The sequence below is a fragment of the Culex pipiens genome, chromosome 1 (genome assembly GCF_016801865.2).
Source record: "Culex pipiens pallens isolate TS chromosome 1, TS_CPP_V2, whole genome shotgun sequence".
In the NCBI taxonomy this organism is placed as follows: Eukaryota; Metazoa; Arthropoda; class Insecta; order Diptera; family Culicidae; genus Culex; species Culex pipiens.
In genome coordinates, this window is record NC_068937.1 from 61,887,925 (window position 1) to 61,909,824 (window position 21,900).

The window sequence follows — 21,900 nt, forward strand, 5'->3', positions numbered from 1 at the left end:
ACAGTTTCAAATTTCATGAATTTTGATATGTCACAAGACAGGGTTCCTTGCACATTCCAAAATGTCCCCAGTGACCACCGGTAAGCGGTGACCGGTTCCAAAGTGACCAAGTGGGGCCAGAGTACGTTGGCATCACTTAAAATGGCCAAAGATTTTGATTTCATGAATTTTGATATGTCACATGACAGGGTTCCTTGCACAAAATGTCCCCTGTGACCACCGGTAACCGGTGACCGGTTCCAAAGTGGCCAAGTGGGGCCAGAGTACATTGGCATCACATACAATGGCCAAAGTTTTAAATTTTATGAATTTTGATATGTCACATGACAGGGTTCCTTGCACATTCCAAATTGTCCCCAGTGACCACCGGGAACCGGTGACCAGTTCCAAAGTGGCCAGGTGGGGCCAGAGTACATTGGCAATACATAAAATGTCCTCCGTTTTTTGACAAAACAGGGTTCCTTGTCAATTCCGATATTTGCACCCAGTGGAACAATATGGTAAATGAACAGAAAAAGTAATCCGGAAATTGTGAAAATCGTACCATGAAATCGTGAATATTATGAGTTTTACTTTACGAATTTTTGAACTATGCATATTGGGCACGAATAAACCAGTAGACGTGAATAAATATACATGATTAGACATGCCGGAATACACTCGTAAACGTGAATTAAATTCATGATTTCATAAAAAAAAAATCACGAATTCATGAAATTTATGCATGATATCATGAATTTTATACATGATTTCACGAATTTTTTTACGCCTTCAAAAATAAATCATAAAAAATATTCCAGAACTCATGAATTTTGTGCACGAATTCATGCATAAAAATTCACGATGTCATGAATTTTATGCATGAAATCTTGAATTTTTATTCACGATGTATATTTTTTCGACCGTAATCATGATTTTTTATTCATAAAATCGTGAATATTTTTCACGACTGCATGCATCTATTTCATGAAATCATGAACATTATTCACGTTTACGAGTGAAATCGGCCATGGAAAGTCATGCATATTTATTCACGATTCCTGGATAATTCGTGCCCAATATGCATAGTTCAAAAATTCGTAAAGCAAAAATCGCGTTATTCACGATTTCATGGTACGATTTGCATGATTTCCGGAACACTTTTTTTTCCGTGTTGTTTAGATTAGATTTAGATGAGCTAATTATTAATTATTATTGAAAAGCATAACACATATAACGAAAATATAGATTACATGACTATTTCAAAAAAAATGTAGGGTTCCCGGGAATTCCCGGGATTCAAAAATATTTTTCCCGTTTTCTGAGAAATTCAAAACCCCGGAAAATTGGGCGCCCTAATCGGTGGGTTGCAACCGGAATCCGGATGTCTCTGGATTTATAACAGTTTCATTGCGGTAGTGAAAATAAAATCATAAATTCTATATATTCATGTCAAAAGCCGCCACCAATTTTTGTAAACTAGCTTATAATTCTGGAATGGCGTTTAAACATATTTTTTCCATTATTATCTAACTTTTTTTTACAAAATTCTGACCTGCGGAACTGAAAAAATGACATATCAGGATTCCAATTTCAAATCAAATTATAAAAAAAAAGTTGCAGACGTGCCCGATTTTCAGTTTGAAAATCCGAGTTTCAAAAGTTTTTTTTTGTGTAACAGAAAATAAAGACTCAACTCTAAAACGTCACACGAGCACACCACGCGCGGGCTTGAACCACCCCACCATCGCACCTACACACAAGAACAAACTGGTTAAGGCCCAACCCAGAAGATGGTAATGGTGAGAGCCCGTCGGCCTACTACCATGATATCTGGTTTGTGTAGTGTGTGATGTAGTCGGTTCTTGCCTTGCGCGCAGGTCAACCAGCTTCAACTCAGTCTGCTTTGTGGGATAGGCGTACGAGCACACAAACCGTGTCGTCGCGGGCGCCGTTTTCGATCCTCTTTGCTCAGTCGACTCTCCGGGTCCGGGTTCGGTCGTGTCGTGGGAATGTTCGTTTTGGGGTTGAGTGAAGATAAAGAAACAAAAAATAATAATATTCCAAGATCGAATGGGATGGGTTTCGAGTCGTGCATAGAAATTAAAGTGCAATAGATCTGTGTGTATCAGTGTGTGGCTATGGTGGCCAAATCTGGGGATAGTGTGTTAAATTTAGAAGATCAAAAGTGGGCGGATGAGCGGACTCTCTTTGGATTAATCAACGGACAAGTTGTATAACACAGTTATAAATGTAAGTAAGATAATATCCTAACGATATCCAACATAGCAGGCATGTTTCACAGTTGTAACAAGTTTGTAAGACTGCAAAAAATTGAATCCCCATTTCAAGGAGTGGCTTCAATCAAGTTTCCATTTAAGCAGTTGTGTTCCCGTTATTGGTATCGATTTAAACTGCAATTGAGTTACAATGAATGCATATACCGAAACCGACCATGGTGCAAACCAGTCCGAGGCACGAACGGATGATCATCCACTGTGAAAGACCGACCTACAACTGTGTACTGCACTGCACTGGGCTTACGGATGATGGTGATGTCGCGCGAAACTCTCACTTCGAGGTTAAACGAGTCGAAAAGATCAGAAATTCATAAGGCCAGGCCGCCGTACTCGTCCGTTCGTCCGTCTGTCCGTCAGTCAGTCAGTCAGAGTCACAGTCAACATACAGAGTCCCCGCCGTTTAGGTGAGGAAGAACAAAACGATACGAAGCTCAAAATTAGTACGTTTATACTTGGCGGCCGTGGCTGATGGAAAACGACGAAAGAAATGAATGAAAAAAATAAACAAGACTAGGAAAGGCGCATAATTGAAATTTATAAATTTGTCACCGGAAATCGCTGGCTGTCGTCTGCGGACCGCATGCTAAAGAATGGTTGAAAGAAAGTTTGAATAGCTACTGAGCAAAGCCAATAGCTAAAATGATCATTTTTTTTATAATGAATGAATAAAAATAACTTTGGCGTCTGAATCAAAAGATAAGTTAAAGCTTCAATTCTAAACAACTGTTGTTTTCATTGATAACGTTTGTGAGAAATAATTTGTAATTTGTTGCTTTATTGGATACGATAAGTTGTAGCGTGTACTTTTCGTCAAGTCAAGGAAGGAACTGTAGGATTTTACAATAGAGCCAAAATTTGATTATTTGATTAAATGATTAAACATAAAAGAAATATTAAAAGTCTATTGGAAAAGTAAAATTAACGAATTGTAACTTCAGTCATCCCACATATTCAGAACGGTTTACAGATCGACCAATGTTCAATAAATCATAGAAAATCGATATTTGAACATAATGATTTGCTTTTACCTTCATGTGAAAGATTTTTTTGTGATCTTTCGATTTATGTATCGACCGATTGTAACTTTTTACGTTTTATATCACTTTTTTCTTACGAATGTAAACAAACATTGGTTCTCTCCAGGAGTACATATTTTTAACAAAATAATGACTTCACACCCTGAAACCAATGAATCTCAAGCTTAGTGATGTTTTATACATGGTTTGATAACTTTTTTGTGAAAATATCAGTTAAATTCAGGTTTTCCACAATTGTGGGAGGCACAATAACATCCCACAATTATGGAACAGGCAACTTGGAGGCAGTGTTTTCGTGCTCTGGATAAAATAGTCTAGAAATGAGGTTTTTGTTCAAAAAGTAATACTTTTACTAGTGAAATAGCAAGAGAATGTCCAAATGAAGGTCCTGAAAATAGTAAAGTCGACAGAAAAGCTGCATTTTGCATGCCATTACAAAAGTGTTCCGAATTTGTGAGTGTTTCGAATATGTGGGATGACTGTAAGTAACCACTTCAAAATACTATATTAAAATTGGAAGTAAATAACTTACAATATGTAACTAACTGTTTATCCCAGTCGACCCATCGAGCCATAACAAAAATTCCAAATTTTGAAAGCCTGTACCGAGCTTCAGGTTGCTCAAAATCTAGTCTAATCTAATCAAACCATAACGTAGCCAATCTTTTGAAGAGGTCCTGGAGAAAGCTTAAGGTTAGATTACGTCTGGCTCTCTTCTTGTCATTTATTAACATTTGTAGTGTGCCACTGCATTAAAATGCATCGAAACATCACAAACGTTAAAGCGGCCAGGCCTACTGCGTAAAGCCGTATCGCAGAGATGACTCGTAATTGGGTTGAGTTTGAGCACTGAGTGTTCGAACAACAACACAATCCTGAATCGACAGGGGAGGAAGAAGCGTGGGGACACACCACCATACGCTCCGAGTTTTGATTTTAGGTAATTATTCGTTGGAAGCTCCATGCTTAAAAGTTTTGGTGCTCCGAAACCCTTTTGGTTCGAACATTGTATTTTCATTAATGTCCTGGACACCATTTGCCGTGATTATAGCTCTCTTACAACTCGCTCAGCTAAAACCTACAATGTTATATATCGGTTATATATACCAAAACTTGCAAGGATCTGGCCTACACGCCTGTGATATTTATAGTAAAAGCCAAAGTGCTTCGAAAATTGTAAATTAAAAAATCTGTTTCACGGGTTAAACCTCATTTAAATCTATATCCTTTCACTTCACTTCATTTATTTCTTATTCATGTAGAGTAAGAAAATATCATTTTAAATTATTACACTTTGTTGAGAACCAGAACAGCATTTTTCTAAAATATTAATTAAATTCTAAACTCCTGATCAGTGTAAACTTATGTCGTTTTAGTTAATTTATCTTCTAAACCAAGTGATGCATTCTTTGCGGAAACCTACAGTGGTTTGAATGTTTTTAATCGTGTTAGGTAGTTGATTCCAGATAGTAGCACCCCTTACTATGAAACTATTTTCGTAATGTGTTGTGCTGTGTCATGGAATTATTAAATTTCTAGTGCTAGTACTGCGGGCAATTTGTATTTTATCTGCTTAATAGGGTGGAACGGAAAAGTTTACTATTTTAAACATGGTTAAACAAGATCTGAATTTAATAAACTCTTCGAAAGGACAGCCTAAAAATTCTTACTGAAGGTGAGTCACTCTCGAATATCTATTTAAATTTTAATGCTTTCCTTAACCTGTTCAAAGAAGCAGATGAAGCATCCAAAGCGCCAACTCCTGTAACGTCCAATCATGCTCATGTTTGCGATTTTGGCTCAGTGCTGAAACAATCCCATGAATGCCAACCAAAAATTAATTTGTTACACTCTATTGTCTAATCTTCGAAAATTTAATAAACGTAATTTACTGATTAAAGTGTTGCAAATATTTTTCTATGTTTTTGTCCCCCCCCCCCTTAAAATCGGGCTGAAAAATCAGGGGACAAACTTTTTTTTTTAAATTCTTCAAACGTTTAGCGAAATTTTAGTGCAATCAGTTTAAAACAATTTAAAACTAACTTCCCTGCGTTTGAAATCATTTGAAACATGTTTAAGGAATCTTGCAATAGAGACCACCGAAACCAAGATATGTACAGGCTGTGGACAGGCTTAACAAACTTTTGTTTACAAAAAATAATTCATCCAAATACCTATAGATCGTAAATTTGTCATAAGTTAAAAGTTTACAAATTGATCGTGGGCAAAAACCTTCACAGACACTTGTGTTTGTAAATAGTACATGTGCTGATTGATAATCGTTTTTCCCCTGTAACGAAAACTATACAGCCAAACGGTTATTTATACGTGTAGGAGAAGGCAAGAGCACCCACCCTTCTCTGACCCATCATTAGCCGGTATTTATCTGCTACTGGCTGTCTGCAAAGCAAAATATTGTTCTTTCCTTCTCGACTTTTGACTGCTGGCAACCGGCGCTGGGTGGCACACATTTTACATCGTACGCGAAGGCCGTTTTGTCGATCTTTCGTGAGTGTTTGCTTCAAAAGAGCACCAACTCCGGCACAAATGGACGTGATTGTATTGAAATTACCCCTAGTAGTTTTGTTTATCTTACGATGAGATGTTTCTTTTTTATTTGTTTATGCGCTGATAACATGTTACAAGTAGTGTGCCTTGTGAGCACGAAGATCCAGAACAGATGGCGCGCGATTGGTGATTTAGCGCGCCCTATCGCACTTGTGAGTGACAATTTGTACCAGTGCACGCAGTTGAGAAATAGTACTCTAAACAAATTGGATAATTTAGTAGTGGCTTAGCCGAGATAAGTTTCAGATTTGTATTGCGTTACAATTTCTGTTGGGGTTCTTTGGCAATTGTTGCACACTGCAACAATATTTATTAGTTTTAAAATTAAAAAAAAAAAAAAAAACATGCATTAAATTTATGCAATTTCTTTTCAAGAGAGTCTGAAAAAAACAACTGAAATTTAACTCTCAAAATATTGTACGCAAGGAAGCAGATTCTTAACTGTAAAGTGGTAGCATTAGTTTGATTCAACAAACTACGTGTGGTGCATTACCGTCTTGTATACACGTCATTTACGAGTGGAAGAGATACAACGCCAGCCAGCGGTTAGTGTGGGTTTCAAGTAGCACTTGATATCCAATAAAATGCCCTCGTTTAACAGAATTATACACACGATCAATCCTGTTGCAGCAAGTTGGACCCTGGGGGAAAGCACAGTCGCTTCAGGCTTTTGTTTTTTTCTTCAGATGAACAAAAAGGCCGTTGCAAATATTTTTCATAGTTTATGCCCCCCCCCCCCCCTCTCTCTTCAAAATTGGTCCGAAAAATAAGGGGGCATTTTTTTTATTTCAAAAACTTATAAAAAATCTATGGAAATAGAAGTGAGAACAATCTAAAATACCTTTTTCTGTTTCTGCATTGTTAATCATATTTAGCATGTTTGGGCTCGTTTAAAAATATGTTGAACTTTTATGAAATTACAATGCAATGGCACCGCAAAAAAAACACACACAAATTAAACACAAATTAAATAAAATAAGTTTAAAAATTAAAATAAGAACTGCTACTAAAAAATATGTGGTATTTATAGATTCTTGGCACAAATTAAACGATATAAACTAATACAAATACCGTAAACTGGGGTCAATCGGGACTTATGGGGCGAATTGGGACAGCAGTTTTAACCATGTTGGAGCACAATATTTAGATTTTTCTTTTTGGTTTCGGTTAGAACAGACTCAGGCCAAGAAAATGTGTACATCCATTTTCAAATTTTAAAGCTTTAAGTGCTCTAAAAACTGCTGTCCCTATTCAGACTGTAGTCCCGATTCACCCCAGATTACGGTAATACAATTACATTGCTCATAACTGAACACATAATATTTTTTCAGTGTAGTGTAGTAACCTGGATAGTAAACTAGCTTATATCTGTAAGACCATACATCCAATTGAAATGTGGTCAAAGACAAACTTATTGGAAATTGGACGAGCTTTCCGGTAAAAATATTTTCGAGACTGAAAAATCAAGTCTGTCATAAAGAAATTGCCAAAAACCATCAAAAACCCATTTTTTCAACATTTTTATTTTTAAAACCGTTGTAACTTTACAAGGATTCGACTTAGGACAATTGTCAATATGGAGACTTTTATGTAAGATTGTCTGGAGAATCGGCTCTCGTGTTTGGTTTTTGAAAATTTTGACGTACGCACTTTTGAAAAAAACAGTTTCAGTAAATGATTTTTGTATTTTTTTAGATGTGTTGCTCCATCCTGCATTTTTCGTGAGTCTTTTTGTAACATCTTAGGCTATTTTCACAAAAATTTTGAACGAAAAAAATCGTGGGCTCACCTTCAAATTTGACTTTTAAACTTAAAAATCAATAAATCTCATAAAAGTGGAGTGCTTTTTTCTTTCAGTGTATTTTTTTCCGAAAGCCCATCAAATTTCCTACAAGTTTGTCTTTGACCACTTTTTGATACGATGCAACGGCTTCGAGATACAGCAATATTTAAATTACGAAATACAAAAATATTTAAAACACTTACGCCCTTCTCAAATGTCATTATCGAGTGTAACTGGCCCTATATACACAAAAATGGCTTTTATAGGCCTAGGATAACATGTCTACAAAATTTCATTCAAATCGGAGAGGGTCGAGAAAAAAGTACCTAAAATATTCCTGTTTTGGGCTGGAATTGCTCTTTTACCTTCATGTTGATGTATAGACCGGCTCCAAATATTTACGTTTAATATCAAGTTTTTCATGAAAAACATTGACTTTTGAAACCCACTAATTCGGAACACATTTTTCTTACGAATGTAAACAAACTTTGGTTCTCTCCAGGAGTACAGATTTTTTTTTACAAAATAATGACTTCACACACACTGAAACCAATGAAACTCAAGCTTAGTAATGTTTAATGAATGGTATAATAAATTTATTTGGTGAAAACATCCGATGTTTAGTGCCAGTGTTGCGAGTTTTATTTGAAATTGCTGACAAAAATTCGAATCGTGGAGTGCATAAATCACGTTATATCGATTTGCCTGAATGCAGCGTTTGAAATCATACATGCTATTCTCTGGGCTGGAAGATTCTAGAGGTCATATTCGAGCTCGGTAGCCCCAAATTACTCAAATTCGTTTGGTCACAAACCAAAGATTGTCAATTCGAATCCCGGGGTGGATGTAAACTAGGTGGATTACCTCACCGTTTAAGCCTCCCGAAGACATAGTTTCGAGTAGGAAACATACACTAGAGACCGCCAAGGCCTGAATGCTAGAAATTTTACTTGAAAAATCATTTTATTTATGAAGTTCTGTTTTAAAACGATATAATTTATCTTTACAGATTCCCGCCCAGATTGCCTCCAGTCAGTGCACCAATCATCAACATTACGGTACAAACTTCGACAACCCACTTGAATCAGATACATGAGCGGGCGGACGTTCTAGTGGCGTGTTCCCTTATCAATTGAACTTCAGCTTAAGCCAGCTGCTGAACAAAACGAAAGCGTTGTGAGTGGTGTCGTGCATGCAGCAGACAGTAATAGCGGAACATCTAGTCGTGTGCATCAAAATAGTAGAATCAGTACTGCGAGATGATTTTGAATGTGCATGAAAATAGCTGAAAACATCCCAGTGCCGAATAGCCGAAGATGAGAAAGCGTCGGAAAAAAACATTAAGCAAATATGAGCTTGAGAGGCGTCGGGGCCAACCCGTAAAGTTGTGTGTCGAGTTGATCGAGAAGAGAATTAACCCCCGAAAATCTTAATTAACGGTACGAACGAGTGAAGGTCGCCGGGCGAGTGTCTTTCACTGATTCTTGTGGTGAGATTTTGATTTCGAGTGTGTTTACTAAAGTGAATCAGCATGGGTTCGTCCAAATATCAGTGTCTCATTGCCATAGTGCTCCTTAGCGGAATTAACAGTATTGATACGCAGCAACACAGCCCAGGGATGAGCAATAATAATCGTGAAGAAACAACGACGACGTTCAGTGATGAGTTTCGTCTTCTAAACAAACAAGGTGCCAGAAATAGTTACGCGATCGACAATGAGTCAGCCGCCGTGGGCCACCCTGCCCAACGACACCGACGGTCGGTTGGCAGCGGTAGCAGCAGCAGCAGCACTGGACAAACTGGATCTCAGAATTTATGCAACATGCAAGGGTGCAGCTGTTCGAACCAGCCAATTCTCACCATCGACTGTGAAGTGTTCGGCCAGGTATGTGTTGTTTATACAAGTTTTTATGGGCACCAGTTATAATTCTACTCGCGCAACCTAGTCTTGCTCAGAACAATTTGATAAATACGCAACAAAAAAACGCGATATTTTGACACGTTAAAAATAGATCCTTAAAGATCACTTCGCATGTGACAGAAAAAAATAAATCGAAACTGCATCTCGAGCAAACGGTTTATTTTGTGCTGCCGGGGGTTCTGTTTTTGTACACAAATTCTTCAACGCATCACTCAACAAATTTTTCGGACGTTTCCAAGGAAAAAATGAAAACATACAATAAATAGAGAGGGAAAATAAATTACTGAACTGGGGCGAAGTATGAATGTAATTTGAAGGTCAAATGATCCGTTTGAAGAGCAAAAGAGATTTACCACTTCCAAGAGAGTTCTGGAGTTGAATTCCCGGCTTAGCAACTGATGATTTTTATTGTAGGTAGTTAAGCCGCATGATTTTTTACAGCACAAATATTATTTAAATTTTTGTGTTTCATAAAATTAGGAGTTAAGAGGCAGTATTTGTAGATTCTGCTCGGTTTGTTCTAGAGGTCGTATCGAGGTGCTCCGATTTGGATGAAACTTTCAGGGTTTGTTTGTCTATACATGAGATGAACTCATGCCAAATATGAGCCGTCTACGACAAAGGGAAGTGGGGTAAAACGGGCATTGAAGTTTGAGGTCCAAAAAATATGAAAAATCTTAAAATTGCTCGCATTTCCGTAAAACTTCATCAATTCCCACTCTCTTAGATGCATTCGAATGGTCTTTTGAAGCCCTTCAAAATGTGCTATAGACATCCAGGATTGGTTTGACTTTTTCTCATAGCTATTGCAAATTACTGTTAAAAATGGATTTTTTTAAAACCTTAATACTCACATTTGGTTAAAAGTTAGGGAATTTCATGGACTATAAGCCTACGGTATTAACTTTTTGGCCAATTGCAGTTTTTCTCATAGTTTTACGGTTTTTCTAGAACAAACATTTTACAACGTTAGTTTTTACCCTGTATGCCGAGAAGACGGCACTTTTTGGTCTCAATTTTGTCATATTCGGAATCCTCGGACAATTTCACGTAAGTTAGAAGTATTGGAGTTGTAATATTGCTTTAAAAAATAATTAAATAAAACATTTTTGAAAAAAGAAATAGATCTTATTTACCCTATGCTCAATACGTCAAATGCTGTATCAAGTAGGCGAAAACTTGTTTTACCCTTAATCCGACAAAATGCTAAATAATATTTTAATTAATTCTTAATGGCATTTTTTACAATCAAATTCAAAATTACAACACCTCAACCTAATGTAAAATTTTCTGAGGATTCCGAATATGTCAAAATTGAGACCAAAAAGTGCCGTCTTCTCGGCATACAGGGTAAAAACTAACGTTGTAAAATGTTTGTTCTAGAAAAATCGTCAAACTATGAGAAAAACTGCGATTGGCCAAAAAGTTAATACCGTAGGCGTATAGTCCATGAAATTCCCTAACTTTTGACCTATGGGAGTATGGGTGTTGGAGGCTGTTGGAAAAAGTTATTAAGGTTTTAAAAAAAAACCATTTTTAAAAGTAATTTGCAAAAGCTATGAGAAAAAGTCAAACCAATCCTGGATGTCTATAGCACGTTTTGAAGGGCTTCAAAAGACCATTCGAATGCATCTAAGAGAGTTGGAATTGATGAAGTTTTACGGAAATGCGAGCAATTTTAAGATTTTTCATGTTTTTGGACCTCAAACTTCAAAGTCCGTTTTACCCCACTTCCCTTTGTCGTAGAGGGCTCATATTTGGCATGAGTTCATCTCATGTATAGACAAACAAACCCTGAAAGTTTCATCCAACCTCGATACGACCTGTTTCACATCGGTGAAAAACTCGCTCTTAAAATCACATGAAATTCAACATTTGGTTCGCTTGGCAAGGTGCCATCCACAAATGACGTAGTAGTTTTCCTTACTATTCATTATATTACAGGATCAAATTCGAGGAATATTGCGCATACGTAATTTTACCATAAACGACAGTTTAGTTGGTAAGTTTACATGAAATTCTGAGGTCTATAACCAAATTTCGGGGTTTTTGAATAAAACAATTGACATGTCCATATACTTATACATTCGCAATTCGCAATTCGCAATTTTCAGTGTAAGAACGGGCCTTGACCGATCTTATGCACTAGGTTCCCGACGAACACGCACTGCCCTTACACCTACATCTCACCCTTGCTCTGAGTCAGTACGAGCAGCACGCTAGAACACGCTTTGAGTGTTCGTGCCAGGCATGCACACCTTCTTTTCCGGTTACGCATTTTAACTCGGCCGGGGGTGGTACATTGCGTAGGGATTGATGTAAGTATAAGCGCCTAACCATTTATAGTGTGCCTATCAATTTTCATTAAAGCAAGTACTTTTTTATTTTTTGTTTGAATTCAAAAACTTATGATTATTTACTGTGTATTGTTTTCTCCTGAAATTTTCCCTATTGTTGAGTCTGTTTATCTGTTGCTATTTCTTTTGTCGCGATGTTTTGTTACAATTTTTGGTCCTAAGCATGTTATAAAACTTTACCAAAAATACAATAGTAATATTTGTGTTGATCCTTTAACCATTCCATAAATTGAGTAAGGGCTCAATCCTCACTTGTTTGAAAAAAAAGGGTGAAGATTGAAAACAATTGACAGTAAAAGAGAATTTATTTTATAAAAATCAAGTATCAATAGTAAGAGAATGATGAGCGTATTTTGAAGAATAAAAATGAGATGCTAGATGTATTAGATGTAAAATTAGACAATAGTTAATAAATAGAGATACAAAACAAGCTTAGATTATAGTAATGATAATTTATAGGACAGATAAAGAATTATTCAAATAAATAAATTCGCAATAACATCAACAAAGATTAGGCAAATGATAAATAGACTTGATATTACTAGTACATTAAGGAAAAGTATATTTTTTAAGGAAAAAAAAAACAAAACAAAGTTTGTTACAGCAGTATCAATTGGTAAAAAAGATTGGAAAAGCTTTGAGAGATAAGAGAATCAAAAGTTAGCAAAAAAAAAAAAAAAAAAAAAATCAAATGATGGATATTAAACAGAAGAATCAGTGAAGAATTGAGAATCAGTAGAGCAAAATAAAAATAGTAGATAGGTGGTAGCTGAAAATGAAGAGAAGAGAAACCCCGTTGTGCGATGTTTCAGGTACATCCACAGCAGTTGACTCAACATACTGCGAATCAAAACAATACCGTCTACAATCACAAATTACTTCCCTTTCCCACATTGTCGCGCCCTTTTCTTTTAGCCGTCTCGACTCTGACCCGCGGTGGTCAAAGGTTTACGATCCGTTTCCACAGGCCACCAGCTAGGTCATCATGAAAACCAAGCCAACGTGGAGGTAAGAAAATAGGACACTCGCAAGGAACCAGAGCTATACTGTTCTGATCAAGATAATTCGGATGATCTAACAGAACTACGGATGTAGTTAGTTACGCTCCTTCCAGGATGTTCCTTACGTGGACGTCAACTGAAGAGCACGCAACAAGGTCAGTGCCATTGCATGCTCTTAGGTATCAATCCTTGGCCTGCCCATATACTTATACATATACAGAAATTCCAATTGAAAAGAGCATAAACAAAAAAAAAGTTCTCCGATCGGGCTCTAAAATTTTCCGGTGGTTCCTTGGCCAAAATACCACATTTTTCAAAAATTCCAGGATATGATTTTTCGAAAATAAAAACAGGAGTTTTCGGCTAACCGCGTGCAAAAACGTAAAAAGGCGAAACGGGGAAAAATCTACCTTTTTTTACTAAAACTGCGAAAACTTTAAAATAGCAGCGATGATCTATACATGTTTTGGTATCAAAATTTTGTATAGGTCATCGCTGAAATTTTGAACTTATCGATGCGCCGATGATCCCAGTTTTTTATTTTCAATTTAATCGAATCTCGGAATCCTGTTAATGAACACTTCCAGTTTTTGAGTACCGTCAGTGCGGGTGACTATGGGCCAAAAAACGATACACCTCTCGTAATTCCTGTTAATAAAAACAATTTAACAGCAATTTCATTTGAGAAGAACCTAAACCAAAAAACAAAGTTCTCCGATCGGGCTCAAATTTTTTTCTTAGGGTTCCTTGGCCAAAATAATTAGACCCGTAATTTTTTGTTTGGCCATTAGGGTGACCTACAACGTGCTAGGGTGGTTCGAAAAATTGCATTTTTTTCGACAGGCCTGTTTTTGCGCGTGGCACGTCGAAAAAAACTCAGTTTTTATTTTACCTAGTTTTTAAGTTCCAAAAATCATATCATCCAAAAATCATGTATCAGGGAAAATTTCATTTGCAGATATGAGCTCTTTGGTCCCGGACCTTCAAATCAGCAAAAACAATTTTCATGTGACCTTTGCAAATATTCAGCTAGTTTTTTTTTTCAGATCTCAACATATTTTATCCTATAAGCCCAACTAATAAACTTTCTTTTAGAAGGTGGCGTTCTAAAATTGGTTCAGCCGTTCCGAGAAATGTTTTTGAAAAAAAATAATGTTTTTTTGAAACGGAATCGACGTAACACCTTAGGATGATTTAAAAAAAACTTTCTGCACATTTTTAGAAATGATCTTGGCAACGCCTCTTTTTTGTGCAAAAAAAAAGTATGGTAATTTTTTGCTACACTTAATAAATTTAGCTTTAAAAGTTTAAAAACAGCATAACTTATTGAAGTGCCAACAAAGAGTAAAGTAGAGCCGGACAAACCGGATATTTCGCCGAGAATACCATTATCCAATCAACTGCGTTCGGTTCGTAAGTTCGTTCGTCCCCGCAACACGTTTTTCCAATGATGCTTAATAAAATACGCGTAAACGTTTCGGACTCCCTGGGCCTCAGCTGGGACTTGTGAACATTGCATAAGCCACACGCACACACACTTTCTCGTTTCCGCCCGCATAAGAAACATAACACGACACGGAAAGCCATCAGCGATATAAACATGAGATTGATCGTCGTCGTCACCGTCATTGTCGCACATCATTATGCACTTTGTTGTATTTGTGGGGCGGCCGTAATGAAGTCCCAACAAACATTGAGTATACCACCAACGAACGTCGTCTTGGTGGTCACAGGTTGATAACAATGCAGTTGAAGCGTTTCCGTAATTTGAGGAAAAGCATAATACCCTTAATTTATGCAAATCCCTATAATTGGTTTGTATTTCTTTGTTGTATCTGATTTCAGTTAAATTATATGCAGTACAACCAAAAAAGGTTAAGTAACATTGAGGAATTCATTCACAGTGAGTAATTCTTTACGAAATCACTTTGTGTCACCACAATATTTTTTTTAACATTTTTTTTGTAGCCATCTTTTCAAGGAAATTCCTGGAAAAGCATACAATCCTTGACCAAAATATGATTATTTTTTTAAATCCCTCATATTCTGAACAGTTTACAATTAGTTTACAGACCAATTAATGTTTCAAAAATCATGTGGATTCGATAATTGAACATAATGTTCTCTTTCACCTTCATTGAAAGATTTTCTCGTGACCTTTTGAATGATGTATTGACCGACAGCGAATTTGTAACTTTTATTTCACTTTAACATTTACACCTTAAAGATGTGGACAACTTTTGTTTTGTTATGTTTTTATGAATTGTATGATATTTTTTTGGAAAATTATCAGTTAAATTTGGAGGAAGTGTTTTGCAGCTCTTGTTCAAGTAGTTGAAATGCAATATTTTGTTGAAAAAGAACGAGTTTTACCAGTAAAAAAGTGAAAGAATGGCCTAAACTAGGTCCCTAAAAAAGTAGAAACAAAAAAGTTTGATTTTGCACCCAATTTGAAAATTACCCCAAAAGTGTTCCGAATTTGTGTGTTTCCGACTTCCGAACAATGATTTAAAGAAAAAACTGACAAAAGTTGACTTTTATTTTTAATGCAATTTACTTAGTTTGCAATCAAACAGTATGTTAGAGAAATTTAGATAAAGTATATAGGAAAATTGTTTGAAAAAGGTCGCAGTTTTCATTTTCTTTAACAAATTTGCATTTAAAAAAATATTTTTTTCAAGTGCTGAGAATTCCCTACACTTTGTTAATCTGAACTTTGTTGGAACGGTCTTTGGTTGCTGAAATATGGCCATGCCCAAGAAGCCCTCGTTTTTTGATCGGAAACCATTGGTACGATTTTCAATGATATTTTTTTTTGTGAAATTTGCGATCTTTTCAATAAAAAAAAGATTTTAAAATATTGAATGCAGCCCATCATTTTAAAATGTCAGAATTCAGTATATTAAACCTTTTCAAAAAGTTATCCTTGATAATACAATTTCAAAAAAAATGTTCTTATTCTTTCTTCTGATCCGCTATGACAGAATCAACATCAAAAAAATCTTTTGACGTTCATCGAGCGAAAAAATCCGTAGGGATCATGGCTCTCCTCTCTCGCGCACGAAAAATAAGTATAAGGAATCTCCAAAAATCATCATCTTGATTATTTGGTGGAACATCTTTTTCACTACTAAACTTGCAAGTGTAACGTCACACGTCGAAAAAGCACCTGTCACCTTTTTTAGATGTGCAATGTGTGTAAACAAAGCGATATAAACAACGTTAAGTGATGCCGACAAGGAAATTCACACAAATAATCCTCAATAGATTGATTTTCTCCGAGAAGTTCGGGTGCGATTCTCTCTTTTTTGCGGACGAAGAAAGTTCGCAAGCGAAAATGATTTTTTGCGATTGTTCCATCATCTTGCCTCTTATTTTTTTTAACTCTATTTAAAAAAAAAATACTTGGGTAGAGATTATAGGCCCTTTCTGAAATTTTATGATAAGATGGGATTTAACCAATTGAAAAAAAAACTTATTTTTTATCGTGCATTAGTTTTATTCGGCTTAGTCCTCATTTATACCTTTAATTATGCCGAAGACACCAAATCAAAAAAAAAATCTTAAGCATAAGTAAGGCTACCAACTGTACGGATTTTTTCCTTACTATACGGATTTTCGAACCTCTTCGCGGATTTTTAACAGGCCGGAATTTTTGTAGGGAATTTTACGCATAATACGGATTTGTACGGAATTTTAACAACTTTTTAATCATTGAATTGCTTTTTTGATTTGGTCAAAGCTTTTGTGAACTAGAAATTTGTATTTTTCTGTGAGTTTGATTTAAAAAGATAGTTTTACGAGGTTTCCTCAATTCAAACTTGATTATCAATAATTCAAGAGTTTTTGAACTATTGTCTTTCATATGTTGATAGGACCTTTAAAAAAATTCTAGAATTGTTCTTTTAGAAATTCCTTACTAAATATATTTATCCATTTCCAAAGGCTTTCTAAAACTTGTGAAAACATTTCAAATAACAAATCTAGAGTTTTTTTAAAGGTCCTATAAACTGTTGTGTTTCACATGTTATAGGGTTTTTTTCAAAAAAAAAAAAAACTCTGGAAAAGTGTTCGTGGAAACGCTAAGAACGATATTATTCGTAAAAGTAAATTTGACATTTCGTAAGCTTTTAAACGTTTAACAAAACAAAATTGAAGAACATAATGATTTGATTCAAATCATGGTTTATTTTATGAATACTTTTAAACGTGCAAGTCAAAAGCACTCTGATAGCATTTTGTGAAATTTGTTAGCTGTAAAAACGACACAGTTTTATATTTTTAGTTCTCAAATTTATTAAATTCAATTTATCTAAATAATTCATTGATAGTTTTTGTTATACCATGGTGTCATATCGGTAAAGTGTACGGATTTTTGCTCAGCAAGTGTTGGTAGCCTTAAGCATAAGCATGGTCTGCTGCCAAATTTGTATCGAAAATAATATGGAAACGATACAAAATTATTCAACCTGTTAAAAAATGCAAAAAAAAAATCGGTTAGGGGAAATCTCATTTTGCTCATTTTGTTTGTAAATTTAGAAGCTGCACAATTTTGAATGCACCACCCAGTCGGATTGGGTTCGATCCCAGACGGTACCGGTGAAATTTTTCGAGACGAGATTTGTCTGACCACGCCTTTTGTCGGACGGGGAAGTAAATATTGGCCCCGGTCTAACCTAAAAAGGTTAGGTCGATAGCTCAGTCCAGGTGTAGGAGTCGTCTCCCTGGGTCCTGTCTCGGCGGAGTCGCTGGTAGGCAGTTAGAGTCACAATCCAAAGGTCGTCAGTTCGAATCCCGGGGTGGATGGAAGCTAAGGTGTGAAAAGTGATTTGCAATTGCCTCAACAATCAAGCCTTCGGACACCTGGTTCGAGTAGAAATCTCGCAAGCGAGAACGCCAAGGCAATGCTGTAGAGCGAATTATTTGCTTTTTTTTACAATTTTGAATGCAAATTTAACTTAACTAACATCTGTTAAAGGATTTTTCAATAAACTTTTATAAAATTTGAATGTCTCATTAAAATATCTTTTAAAACGTTAAGAACTTTGATAGCAATTATTATTTTCTTTTTTCTAGCTCACACTGGACGGTCGATACAACATTCCGCGGGAAGCAAAAAGCCTCAACATCCAACTCAACGTGCGAGCAACGCGACTTCACATCAGCTCCAAACTGTTCGAGAACAGCTTGCTGAACCGAGTCCTGATCAAGGGAAACTACAACAACGGTGGCTCCAGTCAAGTTGACCACGTTGAGTTCCTGGCGAAGGCCTTCTGTCTAAACAACGGAACTTACCCTCAGCTGGAGGTGGTGAACGTTCACACCGTCGTGTTCCACAGCCAAACTTTTTGCCGTGAGTTGGACTTGTTTGTATTTTTTGGGTAATTAGGTATACGAACGATTTTGTTGTTATTACTTTCCAGAGGAATTCAACCTCAACGTGACACGTGCCGCCGAGGTTGTTATAATGCAAAGTGCATTTTCCGTGCCAGAAAGCGAAATCCTACTCAATGGCGTTAAGGATATCAGAATTCAGGACGATGCATTTCGGGGATCCGTGTCAACCAAGGTGGGTACAAATTCAATTTCATAAAACACTTCACCTTATGGTTTCTTCTTACCCAACAGCTCGACATTGTAAACTGTGGCATCGGGAGTTTGTGCGAGTTGCGGGCGTCCTTTAAGGAAATCAGGTTCATCAATACAAACATCAAAGAAGTCTTAACTAAGGCATTTGATGTGAATAAAATAGACTCGTTGGTGTTTGAGAATTGCAACATTGGTGTACTCAAATCGCAGGCGGTTACAGAAAAGGTATATTTGCCATATATAGATGAAGTTGCACATTAACTAACAAGTTTCTTTTCTTTGTTTTTTTTTCATTTCCCAGCTTTTATGTAAGCATTTCACCGTGACAGGTTGCAAGATTGGGACAATCGAAAGAGAGTTTATTTCGGAAAGCGGGTTAGTGAACTTCATATTGCAGAACAATACGTAAGTCACGTAAGCTTTTTAGGATTTGATTTTAGATCATTTTTACTTGTTTAAAAAGTAGTTTTGAGCAACTTTGAATTGTTAAGAACATCATTTCATATCTGTTTTGTTCTTTTTTGAACTATCAAAATGTTACAAGTAAAACATGGAGTTAAACTTTCTGCCCAGTTGCTGTGAAGTTTACCACGGCTCTTCAGAAAGATAAGGTGCATGCTGTTACCTGTCTTACTCTAGAGATGAAAAAAAATGTTTTGGATGTATTTTTGACTTTAGTTTAATATTTTAAAGCGACAATTCTGTGTATTGAATCTTTGTTATATCTAGCACAATTATGAAAGTTTACTTCAATTTGTATTTACAGAATCAGCGAGATTGCCCCAGAAGCAATCCGGTTTACCGGAGTAACCAGTAAAATCATCCAGAACAAAATCATCAAAACTGGAATCAACTGGTTCTTCCAGAACGGTGGCTGGACCAGTGTGGCCATCGTGAACAATTCGTTCGGCGAGTTCAACTACTTTACAATGGAGGAAACTGAACAGCCTTCGCTGTGCCAATTCCATGGCAATTCGGTGACCCTACCGGCAATCCGGAGTTTCAGCTTTTTCCACCATCAGGCGTGCACTTTGCGTGAAATTTCGTTCAATCGACAGTGCACTTGTGATGAGCGATGGATGAAGGAGTTGTTCTTCCAGGATTATGATAAGCTGCTGAAGGAAAGCTACTGCCGGATAGATGAGACTTTGAAGCATTGCTACAACGCTTCAACGTTTAATGTTAAAAAGTACACGCAACAGGTGTGCAATGAATCGACTCGATCAATCGATTGTTCCAGCAGTCAAAAGGAGAAAAAAGTTGAACCAAATTTTGTCAGTCCAACCGAGATTGAAGACGTCCAGTATCAGGACTACTATCAGTACATCGTGATGGGAGCGTCAGCGATAGTGGCCATAGTGATTGTAGTTTTGTGTATTCTGTTCCGCACAATCTGTTCAGGGAGACAATCTGCCGCCTCAGGAGATGTAGTTTCGAACGCCTCGTTCACGATGACTCATAAACCGAGCAAGGCTTTCACAAAGGAAGATAAGTCGATTATTCATCAGACGTTGCAGAAAATTAAGGAAAAGCAGTCGCCTGACACCTACGAGGACATCTTCATTCACACCAAGAAATTGCTCGACGGCAACTCAACCGAAACGGAGAAAGTCCTAACAATCGGAGAGATCGTGCGACGTCTCAACGAATGCGAAAACAGCGGAGATGACTTTGTGGCATTTACCGACATTCTGTACCGTCATCTGGCGCCCAGCACCAGTGCGACTCCACTTGAGACCATCTACGCCGAACCGTCCGCTCCGGCTGAGGGCATGACCGTGATTGGTGGAGTCCCGGGCGGTACACCTGACCACATCTACGCGGAACTAACGAGCGCGGCTCAACCACTGCTGATAAACGAATACGCCGCCCCGATGGACTTGAGTGACTCACATTACTCGGAACCCGTGCAAATCATGCACAAAGGTAACGCACACTCCACACAATCACAATTTGAACAAAGGCTTATTCTTGTTCTTGCCTCATTTCAGATAACACTCGTACGCTTATCACTCCATACGCCATAGGAAACAACATTTCGGGCGCGGTCCAGCACCCACAACCCGGCACTTCGCGGAATTTGCCCGACATTCTCAACAGTGGCAACAGCAGCACCACCAACAGTAGTAGTAGCAATAGTAATACAACAGCAAATGCCATGATAGTGGCCGGTGGCCCTCCTCCTCCTCTGCCGGAACCGCTTAGGTACATGGACCGATCGCCGACCAGCAGTCGGGAGATTCCCGAGTACACGCTGCCAGCCAAGAAAGTGCCACCGAAACCGGCGCCACGTCGCGAACCGTCCGAAGATTCGGACAGTTCTGGCACGAGCCATTCGGAACACTCGGGTGGCAGTGATATTACGGTTAAAATAGACGACATTGTTGAGTACGCTGACGCGTAGCCGACCTGGGGTCGGGTTTTTGGATATGGAGGGAATGTTAGTCTAGTGTAAGAGCAAAAAACGTCCAAAACAACACTACTGTATGGTAATGAACAATTTTTTATAAAAAAGTGATATTAATTTAATTTATAAATGTATTTTTTATGTAATGAAACCAAGTTGAACGAAATCACAGAGAGAAATAACTTTAAATGTTAGCAAGTTATATAGTGAAGCCCTGTAGATAATGGAACAAGTGGCGTGAAAAGTAACTAAATAAAAGACTTCCTTAAAAGAAAAACTGAGTTATTTTTTCCCATTCGAAATGGTATTACTATCCTTCCTGTCTCTCTCTCTGGGTGTGTGTGTGTGTGTGTGTGTGTGTGTGTGTGTGTGTGTGTGTGTGTGTGTGTTTGTGTGTGTGCGTAAGTGTGTGAAAGTGTGCTTTCAATCCTTTACCCGCTGTTATTTTTTAACAAAAAACTGCACTGACTTTTCTGTCAAGTCAAACTTTTCCCTCTTCAGCAATGCCTTGGCGTTCTCGATTGCGAGATTCCTACTCGAAACTAGGTGTTCGAAGGCTTGATTGTTGAGGCAATTGCAAACCTCCTTTTTCACCTTAGCTTCCATCCACCCCCGGATTCGATCTGACGACCTTTGGATTTTTAGTTCAACTGCCTACCAGCGACCCCACGGAGACATGACCCAGGGAGACGACTCCTACACCTGGACTGAACTAACGACCTAACTGAGCTAACAACATTTACTTCCCCGTCCGCCGGAAGGCGTGATGATTTTCATAACAAAACAATTGCGGTTAATTTAAAATAAAGTGTATAAAAATAATATTGTCAATAAATGTTAATTGTTTTATACACATATAAAAACAAATAAAATCTCTTTGAAGTTTACCAAAAACCGATCATGACCAGCGTGACCACATCTATGGAAAAAAAACCAATGGTACAAAATGGCTTCTTCC

At 37.3% G+C, this 21,900-nt stretch overlaps 2 protein-coding genes across 3 annotated transcripts in view; one reads left to right on the forward strand and one right to left on the reverse strand.

Moving 5' to 3' along the window:
- The window catches only part of LOC120419869 (E3 ubiquitin-protein ligase highwire-like), a 79,711-nt gene that overhangs the window by 31,945 nt on the left and 25,866 nt on the right, over positions 1 to 21,900 (reverse strand). The window lies entirely within an intron of this gene.
- Positions 1,882 to 21,219, forward strand: LOC120419870 (uncharacterized). The gene is made up of 8 exons (XM_039582730.2): positions 1,882 to 2,232; positions 8,677 to 9,552; positions 18,023 to 18,299; positions 18,370 to 18,515; positions 18,575 to 18,760; positions 18,837 to 18,940; positions 19,302 to 20,461; positions 20,527 to 21,219. Exons 2-8 carry the CDS (start codon positions 9,199 to 9,201, stop codon positions 20,937 to 20,939), a joined length of 2,640 nt encoding a protein of 879 aa, XP_039438664.1. The 5' UTR covers positions 1,882 to 2,232; positions 8,677 to 9,198; the 3' UTR covers positions 20,940 to 21,219.